General features: G+C 38.0%; 1 protein-coding gene across 7 annotated transcripts in view; it reads left to right on the top strand.

Annotated features, from left to right (window-relative positions):
- Positions 1-1,486: 1,486 nt before the first annotated feature.
- The window catches only part of LOC129776328 (dynein axonemal heavy chain 3), a 32,884-nt gene continuing 21,504 nt past the window's right edge, over positions 1,487-12,866 (top strand). For 5 of the 7 annotated variants that reach the window (XR_008743088.1, XM_055781912.1, XM_055781911.1 and 2 more), the window contains exons 1-4: positions 1,487-1,678; positions 1,735-2,249; positions 2,444-2,568; positions 2,726-3,449. Coding sequence is in view for 6 of the 7 variants with exons in the window: in XM_055781912.1 (XP_055637887.1) it covers positions 1,546-1,678; positions 1,735-2,249; positions 2,444-2,568; positions 2,726-3,449 (1,497 nt within the window). In the remaining variant the exon portion in view is untranslated. Of the gene's footprint in view, positions 1,679-1,734; positions 2,250-2,443; positions 2,569-2,725; positions 3,450-12,866 lie in introns of those variants that run through there. The other 2 variants (XM_055781913.1, XM_055781914.1) reach the window with 2 other exon arrangements.

The raw sequence follows: 12,866 nt of genomic DNA, 5'->3' as shown, positions 1-12,866 counted from the left end.
AGAGCCCTTCATGATTTATCTTAACGCAACATTATCCAAGCAAACTTCAAAACTTTAAGGAGAAAGCCTTCTGGAAAAGGGATGGGTTATCAACAACAAATTCAGCGAACGATCGAACGTACTATTAATCGCTCGGTCCTAACGTATACAACATAAATCATCAGAACACCGATATATGAACCAGTCGCGAATCAACAAAATTTCAAAGACTGCGAACGGACCACCCGAAACATAAGCAGTGAGCAAAACGAGCTGACTTCATAGGTTAAGTTGGAATTCTTAGTCTCAGTTTGAAAACCTAGTTCCAAATTTAAAGAAATGATTCACAGGAGTTTTATTGGAAAGCTTAACTCCCATTCTCAAATCAGTTTCCCATTTAACTCTTTGCGGTCGCTTGTCTGCTCTCAGTCACCACAGCAAGGAATCATACGAATCCTATACATTATTTAGCCATGTATCAATTTAGACTTTTTCTTAACGAAGCTTAATGTCTGGTGAACCTGTTCACGAGTTTAATATGGTGCTTCTATGAAGGTAGAGACGAATGAGCTGAAAAGTTTAAGGCCTCTCAAAAACAAAGAATGGAATGGAATGGATTCTATGAATAATGGATAACGGTGCTCAGTATAATTAGCGGAGAAATATAAGAGGATAGGCACGATGCTGAATAACTACGATACATCAGATACAATAGTTATAGTAAAAAGGATGAAACGAGGCTGCACCGTCTACGTTAGTAATCCAAATTTTATTTTAAACTGCGATATAAATAGGGAAGGAGTACCAAAATGTGTACGAAAGCTAGTTGGTGGAATGACTTGTAGGTTCATTGTCTTCATTGGAGAGATTTTCAGCTGTAGGCTGGCTCGTATGACTTGAGTTTATTCTCGTGTGATAAACACATTGTTCAGTAAATGCATATTTAAAATTCACAGTAAATGATTAGAGCTTCCTAGCTTCCTAGCTAGCTTCCATAATCATACATGATACGTGCAGCGACATATGCTTTTTCAGGGGAAATTAATTGCGACCAGTACGACACCCATATAAAAATTTAATACGACCACAAAGGGTTAAACCACATCATAGTATTTTCATCCGGACACCAATGGTCTGACATACAGATGGCAGTGCACTGCACACATCGTTTACAATCTCACACGTCTTGCATGCAAGATGTACCAACCAACGCATTTCCTGTCGCATGGCAACGTTGAAACTTATCAGCCTGATGATATTTTCAAATTTCCACCTGTTACCTAAACAGCTGTAATATAGCAAAACACACCGGTTGCATTTGCTGCAGCAACAATGTATTCACTTCCGTTTGTTTACACAACAGAAACGGTGATAAAAACCCACCTGATGCGTTTATATTCAACAGGCAGTAATACAAACAGGGCGCTCATTGTCCCGGTTACAATCGTCCTGACTACCAGGAATCCGTTTATGATGAATCAACAAACAAACATAATTTTCACTCAGAACTTAGGAAATTGTGAAAACGTTTTGCTTTGTAAGAAATATTTGAAAAATATGTGAAAAATGATAAGAAAAGTGAAAAAAGTTAAACCAAAGGCGAAAAGACACATCGAGGATGTTCCTTTCTATAAGTTTGTGTATAAGCGTGATGAGTTGCCGCTGGATCCAGCCCGGAGTTTTATAGAGGAGCAAATTGGTAATTTTAAAGTGCGTAAATTGTGCGCTTTCATTCGGCTCGGTTCTATTCCTCAGCAAAAATCAATGTGATCAAACCAGCCTGTTTCAACAAAGACTACAGCTTGCACAGATATCCTCGAGGTGATGGCCAAGGACTGCAGGAACTGCTATTGCCGGAGAAACTATCCGTGATAAATGCACCCGAATATCCCCCAACAACACCGTCCTCATCTTCTCCACCAGATAAACGCACTGTGGATGTGACAGCCCAGCTTATCAGATTCTACAAAAATATTCGTTTGAAGATTTTTCACGATCTGACACTTACCAAGCCGGTCCTGTTAGGAAACGAGTTCTTTCGACGCTACGGACGAGTAAGCCAAGATGGCCGCCAAAGGCTGCCTGCAATACGTCGCAAAAAGCGCCCAAAAAAGTTTCACTTCGATGAGTTTGCTTACCGCACGCCAGAGGAAAACGACGAAGCACTACTGCGAATTCAGCGCCATTTGGATCGGATGATTGCGAAGAGCATTCAGGAGGCGGAAAAGCGTCGGCAGCAAAAAGAGGAACAGGCACGCAAGCCGCAATTTGTGAGTATTTTTGCGGAAAAGTTGTGCAACCACCCCGCATAGTTTGCCGCTTCCGGTCGTCGGCGGCGGATATTCACGTTTTACCTCATTTCGAAACATGATTGAGTTTCTTATGCATCCCAGCCGCTTCCACTAATATGATGCATCGTTTTATTTTATGTTTTAATTAAATACACTTTTGCATTTTCCACCAGTGCACATCCTCGTCTTCATCATCATCAACTTCATCAAAGAGCAAAACCGTTTACCCAGCGAAGGTTAAGAGAAAGCGGTTAAGTAATGAGCAGTACATCAAAAAGCTGAAGTTAGATGAAAGTTTGTGAGTGTGCTTCTCAGCTATTGTAATTGTTTTAATGATTTCTGTATATCGTTTACTGTTAACACTCGAAAAACTCTTTTGATCAAACTTGCAATAATAATTTAACTAAACGCAATAATTTGACACGCAGTATAAATAACAAAAATGCCTTTTCCAGAAAATTAAAATATTTGCAAGCGTTGCTGCCGGTCCATCCCGACGAACAAAAACTCAAAATACTCGAAAAATACGAAAAACGCTACGCAGAAGCCATTGCAATCTTCGACGATGACATGCGTCAACGAACGCTGAATGTCCTAGACGAAATTTCGGTCGAAAAAATTGATCACTACCCGTCACATTTGATCAAGAAAATTCTCCCAAGAATCGACAATAGAATAGCGTACCTGAAGCAAGCGTACAAATTCATTCTGCAAGAGGAGAAACTGTGGCCCAACATAAATCCGGAGGTGATTCTTCTGGATTATCTTTTCGATCCAGAGCATAATGTACACCGAGACCAAGCGGTGTATTTGGTCATATTGCTAATGGATCTGCAGGAAGATTACCGCTACCACGTGAAACGTTCCTTCCTACGCTATATTTTGCGCTCAGAGGACGAACGTAAGCGTCTACAGTTGGCAATAGAGCCTCCTGAGTTTCCTATCGCAACCATGATCGCTCCAGTTCCGTGGAAATGCTCCATCCAAGTTGCTAAAAATCGACTCGAGGAGGTACTGATGGTCAATCACCCGGTGCTACAAGCAATCAATATGCTCTGGCACAAACTGTACGGCAACCTGCTGGTGGTTGATGTGGCCAAATTCTACAGCACAGATATCCCAATGCATGCCGACAAAATAACCGAGACGATACACAATAGCTGTAGGATCACGAGAGATGTGAGTAACCAGTCCAATAAAGTTGTTATTCAGTCAAAACCATACACAAACTTTATAAAATACGAATACAGTTGTCGTATAATATCACTGAGGTGTTTTCAGCTTGTGTATGCCCCTATTAACCAATTATTGTTCGACACATGCAATTCTCTCATTAAACTTATTTTAATTCTTATTCAGGTCGTGTATATTCAATGAAGGATACATGTTGTGCTGACATGTGTTCATTTCTACCATTTCTACCATTTCTACCAGACATTTTACCTCTTATTTAACTGTTTTCGCTGTGTCACATTATAAATTGAATATTTAATTATTTTCATTCAATTTGGTTTTCATCGATGGTGAATTGGATTAGAATGTTTACTTAAACATCCTGAAACAAAATATGAAACGATGTGTCGACAAAATGGGATTGAATCGGGAATTCGAGTTTTACCAAGGCCAAACCACTAAAGCGCAAGGCGCATAAAGTTCACACATGTTTACATTATAATTGCTCAAAATTTATTGACCCTCCACCACAATCCCCCGACATCAATGCCATTGAAATATTATGAGAGTGTCTGTGCAGAAGAATAATAAAAAATCTGATATCTAACGAAAACTACCTCAACGACCTGAAAAGGCTGAAGGGAGTTGTATTTTTACTTGAAAGAGTAGTGACACATAGCATGTAAGATAGGGTGGCAATGGATGTATGGAAAAAAAAGCATAATCGAATTTCAAAAACCGACCATATACATTTTGTTTATTGGCCTAAAAAATAATCTGTGCAAAGTTTCATTTCAATCGGACATGATTCTTAAAATGCATGAAACGTCGAGATCTGGGGTGACATTACGCATTTCGAAACAATTAACCCATTTCGAGATAATTCAAACTCGAATCGAATTATTTTTAGTATTATGTATCTTTTTCGAGTTAATATTTTCAGTGTCTCGAAGAGAAATGTCCAATTTTTGGGTTTGTAAACAAAGCAAACTTCACGGCTATTGCAAATTCAATGCCGAAAAAACAAATTTAATTTGATATTATATTAGAATTGTGATTAAAAAAAAGGTCGCGAAATGTTTTTTTTACGACAGTGATAGTGAAGAAGAGAGCACGCTTTTTCCACAGAGACGGGGGTTGAGGGATAAAAGTGACTCTCTTTCGCTAGGTGAAAATGAGTGAGTTTGTCTTATATACGTTTCCGATATAAATGATAATAATCATTCTTTTGTTCCAAGGTTTCGGCAGTATATCAGACTGAGTCTAGAAGCATTTAAAAATATTTTGGATACAACCGTGTTCCAAACAACTTTCAGAAGCACTGCTACTCCTGCAGCTTTGAAATTAGCGGCCGTTTTGAAACTTCTGGCTTCTGGTCGTACCAAATTAATGTAATGAATGAGAAAACTTTTCACTTGATATGGCGCCACCAACAGTTTCTTCAGCGTTCAATGAAATAATTCCTCTTCTGGAAAGAAGCTTATGCGAAAAATGGATCGAGTTGGATACAACATCGTTTAATGAAACAAAGCAATATTCCTTCGACAAATTCAAGATACCCGGTGTATTAATGGTACTCATATACCCATTCTAAGGCCTACGGAAAATGAACAAATGTACTGCAAATGTGATGCTTATTGTATTACTTTGTGATTCCATAGTGCTGAAATTAAATTATTGTATTTATACTCACATACTTGTACAAATAGACGTCAAAACCAAAGGAAATGCAATTGAAATTTTCTTTGATGTAGGGTTTAGTATTAAAATCAACGTTTCATTGGCATTTTCCTATACGACGATCAACCATTTCTTGTCGAGACATTTGTTCTCGTTTCGAGTTAAAAGTGCTCGAACACAATGTTACGTAATGTCAAACTTTGCTCGAAACTCTACTACTGCCTTATTCATTTCGCTCGTTTCGAGCTCGCTTCGAGATTCATAATGGCAAAAGTGATCGAAACGAACAAAAACCACTCGTTCGAAATGCGCAATGTCACCCCATACCTTCATTGCCTCTCAGGCTAAGTCTCAACAAGGTAGATTTTCGGGCAAAATTTTTTTTTCATGCATTTTTAAGTCATTTAGCATCGAAAAAAAAATTCCATTTTCCAAATTTCCTTTACTCCACCCTTGGATGATTTTCGAGGATTAAAAAATAAAAAGTTTGAGCGCTTTGAGGCACCCCAAATCATGTCCGATTGAACTGAAACTTTGCACAGGTCATTTTTTAGGCCAATAAAGAAAATGTATATGGTCGGTTTTTGAAATACCAACATGTTAAGAAGAACTTCAATTGTATCTTTGGAAACTCATGCTTTCCAAATCTTAATTGCAGTTTCGTGCAATTCAGTGCACTGTTTTTCGAATTAATCGGCTAAATGTTTTACAAAAAAGTGTTTTTCAATGTTTTTTTACTGAAATTAAAACAGACCGAAAAGTAGAACATTTTGGTCGATGCGGTTAATATCCACATATAATGGGGGGGGAGGATAACATGGACAGAAGGGTGCCATTGAATGTACGGGAAAAAATCGACCTTAAAATTCAAAAAATTACCCCATACAAAATGTTTACCACCTCGGAAAAACACCCTCTGCTAATTTTCAGCTCAATAGGACTTAACAGAGAGTGGTGCAAAGCGGTCAAATGTGATTTTTTGAAAATCGAAAAATCACCCAAGGGGGAAGGAAAGGAAATCGGGATTTTCAAAAAAAAAAGTTATGCTCATAGTTTCATTATTGCACGAAACTTCAAGACTTACTGTTATCTTGGAACATTTTTTGACGTATGACTACATCTCTTATTAAGGGTGCCAAATCCAAATACAGGTCACATTTTTATGAAATAAAGTTACGGTTATAACTAATTTTGCAGAAATTATCTAAGGTTTGTTTGATATGCTCTACATCACAATCCTCTGGTGTGTAAAATCTTTAAATTGATGAAAATTGAAAGCATTTCCATTTTCCCATACATTTGTTCTGTCCATTTGTGTCCTTACCTAACCGTGATGTCAATAACGGGCAACTTATGCAGTCGGGAGTATAGAAACAAAGAAGGGGATAACGCAAAGAAAATATTTGCAACGGTAACTCCACCCTGGCACAGTAAGTACGCTGTCGCTAGCGTATAAATATTGCATATCCTTTGAGGAAAATTTTCACTTCCCATTTGGTGGTCATCGAATCAAGTGAGAATTAATAGTCTTTCTCATTCTGCTCATTTTGTGTCATCTTCATTTCCCCTCGAGCTTTGGACGTGTGCGAATATTTCACTCGCTGTGGATCTGGCATTGCAATCAACGCATCGAGCCGAGCCATGTATAAAAAAATCAAGCTGGGCTATCAGCGCCGACTCACAAGGAAAATTATTCTTATATTGGAATGCTATGTGTGATTTAATTTTGCGTTCGCGTCGCAAAACTGACTCCACCAAGGATCTACGCAATACGGCTCATTTTCGATGCAACAATCACCTTGTTTTGTTAACAGTTTTGAACGATAACTCGAGAAACGGCCATTTTCACGATTTTTCATTTTTATCGATGCATCCGTGTGTAACACAGATGGCGATGCACGGAAGATGGCTATAGGTGCAATACCACTGGGGCAACACTAAACACCATGAAACCCGACAATTGATACTTGCAAATTGCAATTTTTGTTATTTTTATGGGTTGCCAAGAAAAAGTGAAGTTGTTAAGGAATTCGAATAAAGGTGGGTGCTGGTAAAACATATATTTAATCGCATTCGGCCGAGTGTGTGGGTGAGTCAAATGCGATAAAATCGCTGGGAGCGCGATTAATACTCAGTGCAACGCGTGCGACTTATGACCACTTCGTGTTGTGTTCTCGCAAAGGCAAGAGAGGATCGCAGGTTTTAGAACGGATTCTACAAAGCCAAGGGTCAATAATTTATCCTTTTCAGGCTCACAGCAACTAATCTAAAAAGGAATGCTTTATGAAATTTCTGTGCATTCATGAATAATATCCGAAATGATATTATTTGAAACGACTGCGTAGTCCTATGTCGTAAGTGTTCGATAAAATTTCATCCACACGCGGAATCATTTATAATGTTCAATTTTTGCTTACCTTTTCAACTTTTGATCAGTATTCATTGTTTGGTGGTGGTTTAAATATTATAGAATAACATGTAGAGCGGGTTCTCATTAACAGAAATTTGAAATTCAAAATGTAACTATACAAATCAACCAACTGTCCATATTACCCCCACTGTCCGTATTACCCGCACTTCCCCTATATGAATCGCAAACATAATTAGTTTGGCGTCTTCCGCCTCATACAGTAAGCTACCTATAATTCGACAAACCGAGGCACCACTCAGTGTAGCATTAGAGGCGATTGTGACCTGTTATTGGACATTCGCTAAGACAGTAGTACAGTGACGACGTCTGGACGTCTGGACTTTCAATCTGGGGCCATAATTTGAGTCCAAAACTCGAAACACAATACACAAGTTGGCCATATGAGGATTTTTTTGCCCTTATTCCTAATGCAAGATGTGCACACGGTATGCATATATTGTTATAGAGACACTGCAGCCACAGGTAATTCCACATTTGCTCCACCACCACCGATATCTACCTTTAACCCTTTTTCTACGGCAGTGTGCTCCGTCGGAGTGCAAAGTTCTGAACGGAGCAATGCGCCGAAAAGTATGTATATCGCGCTGGTGTGATCGATGCGCAGTATCACCCTGATGTCGTCTATAGACGACACTCGTACACACAGGTCGTCGCGCGGATGTCGCCTATAGACGACGCTCGTAGAGAAAGGGTTAACAATGCATGGAATCAACCATCCTTACGTGTGATTCAATAATACACAAACACTCTCCACCTAAGGCGTCGTGCACAAATTGCGTAACGTGAGTAGGGGGGTGGTGGGTGGAGGGGGATCGAGGTTTCGTTACTCAATGTGACACAGGGGGGAGGAGGGTAGTCGTGATCGTTACGTAGCAAAATGCCAATTTTATTTTTAAATAAAATCCACATATGCTTGAGCAGCTAGCTTCGATTCTGGGATCGAAAGAGGTGTGTTTAGTGAGCCAAGGTGATAAAGCACGTGTTTTAATAGGCTTAACAGCTGCTAGTAAGCAGGCACCGATTAACACTTTCGTCGCCCCGTCACCCAGATATGAGTGACACTTTCCTCGTTCAAATTGAATACGATTTTCTAAAGGAATTCGATGGAATAGGCACCTAAGTGTAACTATAGGATATGTAGAAAAATAATAAAATTATAACCATAACAATGTAGTGTTTATACTATACTTTTTAATAATTTATAGTGCGGATGGTTTGTTGCAGCTTTTTGCGAAACCCATATAATAAGGCATGTGTTATTGTTGTCAGTTCATCTTCAAATTGAATAAAATATTGCTAGATCATGTAAAAGTTGTCTACAAACTAAATTTGATATTCATTTAATAATTTATCCGCAAATTGGGCTCTGCAAAAAAATCAGAAAAGTCGCTTTGGGCGACGAATGTGTAATCATGTATACAAACAAAGTTGAACCTTCATTTTAATAATTTATTCGCATGTTGGGTCCTGCAAGAAACTCAGTCGCGTTGGGCGACGAACGTGTTAACGCATCCCAAATATCGCGTTAGGCTACCTGATGATTTTGTCACGTCATAATCATGAGGGATCTCACTTGGGTGGTAAACTTAGAACGGAGACCCGTAACTGGAAACGAAACATTTTGAGTATGCAGGAGAAATGTTAGCTGATGTGTGGAATAACCTAGCGATCGATGGATATCCCGTCAAAGCAAAATACATTGAGTCCACAAACTCCCAAATCGATGAAGCGGAATTCAAGCGATATTAAGTCACGTGGTTTTCTTGTTACGTAAGGTCGTCCCAGTACCTTCACGAAGTAATGAAATGTAACGACAGAAACTGTTGCATTGAACTAAAAAGTAGTTACTTTTGGGTAACTCAATATCAAATTATACCAGCTCATGCTCCTTTCAGCTAAACGCCAATGGTTTGAAAGTACCAATCCCAACAAATGTGAACATTGAATGTCTCTGTTTGTTCGAAATTTTATGAACTTGTTGAAAGTTCTTCCGAAGTCAATTTTTTGCTTGTAAGTAAGGCGGCGGTGACACTGGATGCAGAAAAGTGGTCGTACGAATTGTATGCAATAGTGAAAGTAAACAACCACATTGAGTTGTATTGATGTAGTTAGGGGCTGTCCACATACCACGTGGACAGAAAAAGCACGGTTTTAGGCTCCCCCCTCCCCCTCCGTGGACAAGCGTGGACATTTTAGTACCCCTACCCCCCTTTGTCCACGTGGACATTTTTCCATTTTAAATTAAAATAATTAAGGAAATACCTGATTTGCGCCTAAATTCCATTTTAATTCCATTTAAGTTATTTTTATTTCAAATTTTACTTCCTCTACCTGCTTTGTTGTGGCCCATTGTTCTTGTATGGTAGCGAAATGAGTGGTATAACAAAGCACATGCTTCTTGTGAGTTTAATTTTGAAACACTTGTGAGTATACAATATTTTTTGTTTTTCCATTATCAGCTAAGATATAAAGACTATCTGGTTTGCTAACCCGGAAACACGCAATGTACAGTTAACCAGGTGAGGAACAATCCGCATCTGAATATAAGCTACACAACTACAAAGATTTATCTTGAGCTTTGCTAATTGAGATTGCAAGCTCCAATCAAATAGAAATAAATTAAATTAAAATCATTCTCAAATACATTTTTACTTTACGATTTTCTAAACACTTGCAAAAAAAATGTGTTGATATCACATAGACGCCAGTAATAATCCAATCAACTTGATTATTTCACCTTCATTTGATTCATATTGAATTCCAATAGAACCTTTTACTACAGAGATATTCTCAATCGAATGAAAAGTTATCATTTCATTTTGGATTATGAATATTTTATGACATAACGATCGCACAGCAAATCGAAGGGCAATTGTGGAAACTTGAAAATGTTCTATACAAGATCCAGTTATTGCTTTGACAAATGCATTGTTACAGTGTTACTCAAAATTTTAGATGAAACAAATCTTTGCCCACTCCGGAATATGATCGATCACAGTAAATGCCGATTCATCTTCACTCTAGATTTCCGATTCACCTTTAGTTGGTAGCGCAAGTCAAACCCTTTTCCGCCATAGCTCGGAGAATTTTCAGAGGGTATTGAAGGCGTTTCAGAATATTTTTTTTTCGAATCCTTATGGGCCATTCTGCATTGAGTGTCTAGATGGCTTTCAAAGTTCTTGCGGGAAAAAATGCAGGAAAAAATGAAAGATTCCAAATGCTCATAACTCGAACATTTCTTACTGGATCGGAAAGATGTTTGCATCAATTGATACGGAATATTTCTACGCTTCTATCGCAATTAAAAAAATGTTATTTTTCATTAGATAAACTATTGAATAACTGTGAAATGTCAAGGGTTATCCAAACGCCCTAACTGCCTAGTTTTGATTTGCCCGATTTACGGTTTCCCGAACACAGACTTCAAAATCAATGTGCCTGGGGGAATCCACTTTGCAAATACATGAAAGTCGGGGGCATTTTTATTCCGACTGAAATGTGTTTCCCTAACACAGGCTTCGAATCCATGGAGCGTGGGGAAATTGGTATTGCAAATACATGCAAGTCGGGGGCATTTTTGTTCCGACTGAAATGTGTTTGTCTAAAAAAGACTTCAAAACCAAGATGTCATCATACCAAAAGTAAATGGACTGTCATTAAATTTACTTGTAACGATGAACATAATCTATCCAAATGCATGAATTGACCTTACATGGCATTATACAATCTTTTTACTCACAAAGCAAATATATTGAATTCAATTGAATTCGGAAATTGTTTCATTCAATCAAAAATTAAATCAATACAAACAAATTATTGCTAAGCTAAAGTAGTCCCAAGTCAACCTTGCGGTTATATCATAGATATAACCCACCCATTTTTTAACTTCTGAAAGGTACTTCAATCCATCAATTCAAATGTTTTACAACTGCATTATATGCGAAATTTTCTGAAAAAAACAGAATACTGGGTCAACTGATTCAAGTTTGACGACTAGTGGTGCATGGATCATTTCACGCAAATGTAAATATTCATTAATGGAAATTGACGGAATTCCAATACTTTGAAAAATTCCACCTGTTCGAGAAAAAGAATGCGAGAAAATAATTTTACACAAAATTCTGCATGATAAATTATACAGACATACAGAAGACTAACTGTTCTCGAGATAGAACAAAATCTATAGAAAATTATATTTGATGAAAAAACCATATGTGTAATATCATGAAAACATAACCATTATGGAATCGTTTATTTTTTATAGGTTTGAGCTATGAACGTCTATGCATAGCCCGCAACTATAAAATTATAGGATCATACAAAATAGCTCTGTCGCTCACAGTTTACATGAGTTATTTTCAGAATATAGATTTCAGTGAAGAAGTTCAATGATATTAGTAAAAATATATGAAGCGCTCTCAATACTCAGGAATACTCAGGATGGGCGGAAAGTTTTAAAATTCTTGAATATGGATCAGTTTTTATTTAGTTTAGAATGTATCGGTGATTATATTTGAAAAAATATTTATTTTTCGTGTCCACGTGGACATAGTCTATACCCCCACCCCCCTCTCCGTGGACAAGCGTGGACATTTTCATACCACCTACCCCCCCCCCCCCTAAAATTGTCCACGTGGTATGTGGACAACCCCTTACATTTTTTCCCCCTTGCTTCGTTCGAATTCGTCAGCTTCTATCGAACAAAATTGTTTGTTTCTATTCGTATAATCAAATTTTCGTGCGTACTCCGAGCCAATGTCACCTTACCCTAACTTCCGTATGAACATTTGATTCCGACCTAGGCAGATTTCTGATTTTTTACGTTGATATTTTCATTAGGGTAAATGCTATTGGTTTGTCCGATTTTTGATGTATTTACGCAAATAGTAAATTCAAATCGATTTCCTTTCATGAAAATCACGAGTAATCAAGTTTGTTGAAAGCCCCAAGTCTCTAGTTGCTAATAATAGCATAAGGCGTTTAAATTATTCAAGTGTTAAATAATAATTTAATTATGATAAATTATTATCATGGTTTGTCCGTAAAATGATCATGGGCTGTTCAGTTTTAAAAATCACCTGTTAGATATTGTATTTCTCATTGTTCTGAGCCTTGTAACTGAGAGTTTCGGTGCTTGGTCGCACGCACGAAACTCCCATTAAAAATGCCTCAGGTTCGGCATACGCTCTATTATTTGATTGGGGGAAAACCTCGCGTTTGACTACGTTGCCTTACTATCCACTTCCTTAGCCTACGATTGCCGCGAATCTGGATAGTTTTTTTTCCAAAAATCGACCTTCCCGCTCAACGGT

Source organism: Toxorhynchites rutilus, chromosome 3 (genome assembly GCF_029784135.1).
Source record: "Toxorhynchites rutilus septentrionalis strain SRP chromosome 3, ASM2978413v1, whole genome shotgun sequence".
Taxonomy (NCBI): domain Eukaryota; kingdom Metazoa; phylum Arthropoda; class Insecta; order Diptera; family Culicidae; genus Toxorhynchites; species Toxorhynchites rutilus.
The sequence above is the reverse complement of the archived record's forward strand: the minus strand, read 5'-3'. Positions and strand labels throughout refer to the sequence as shown.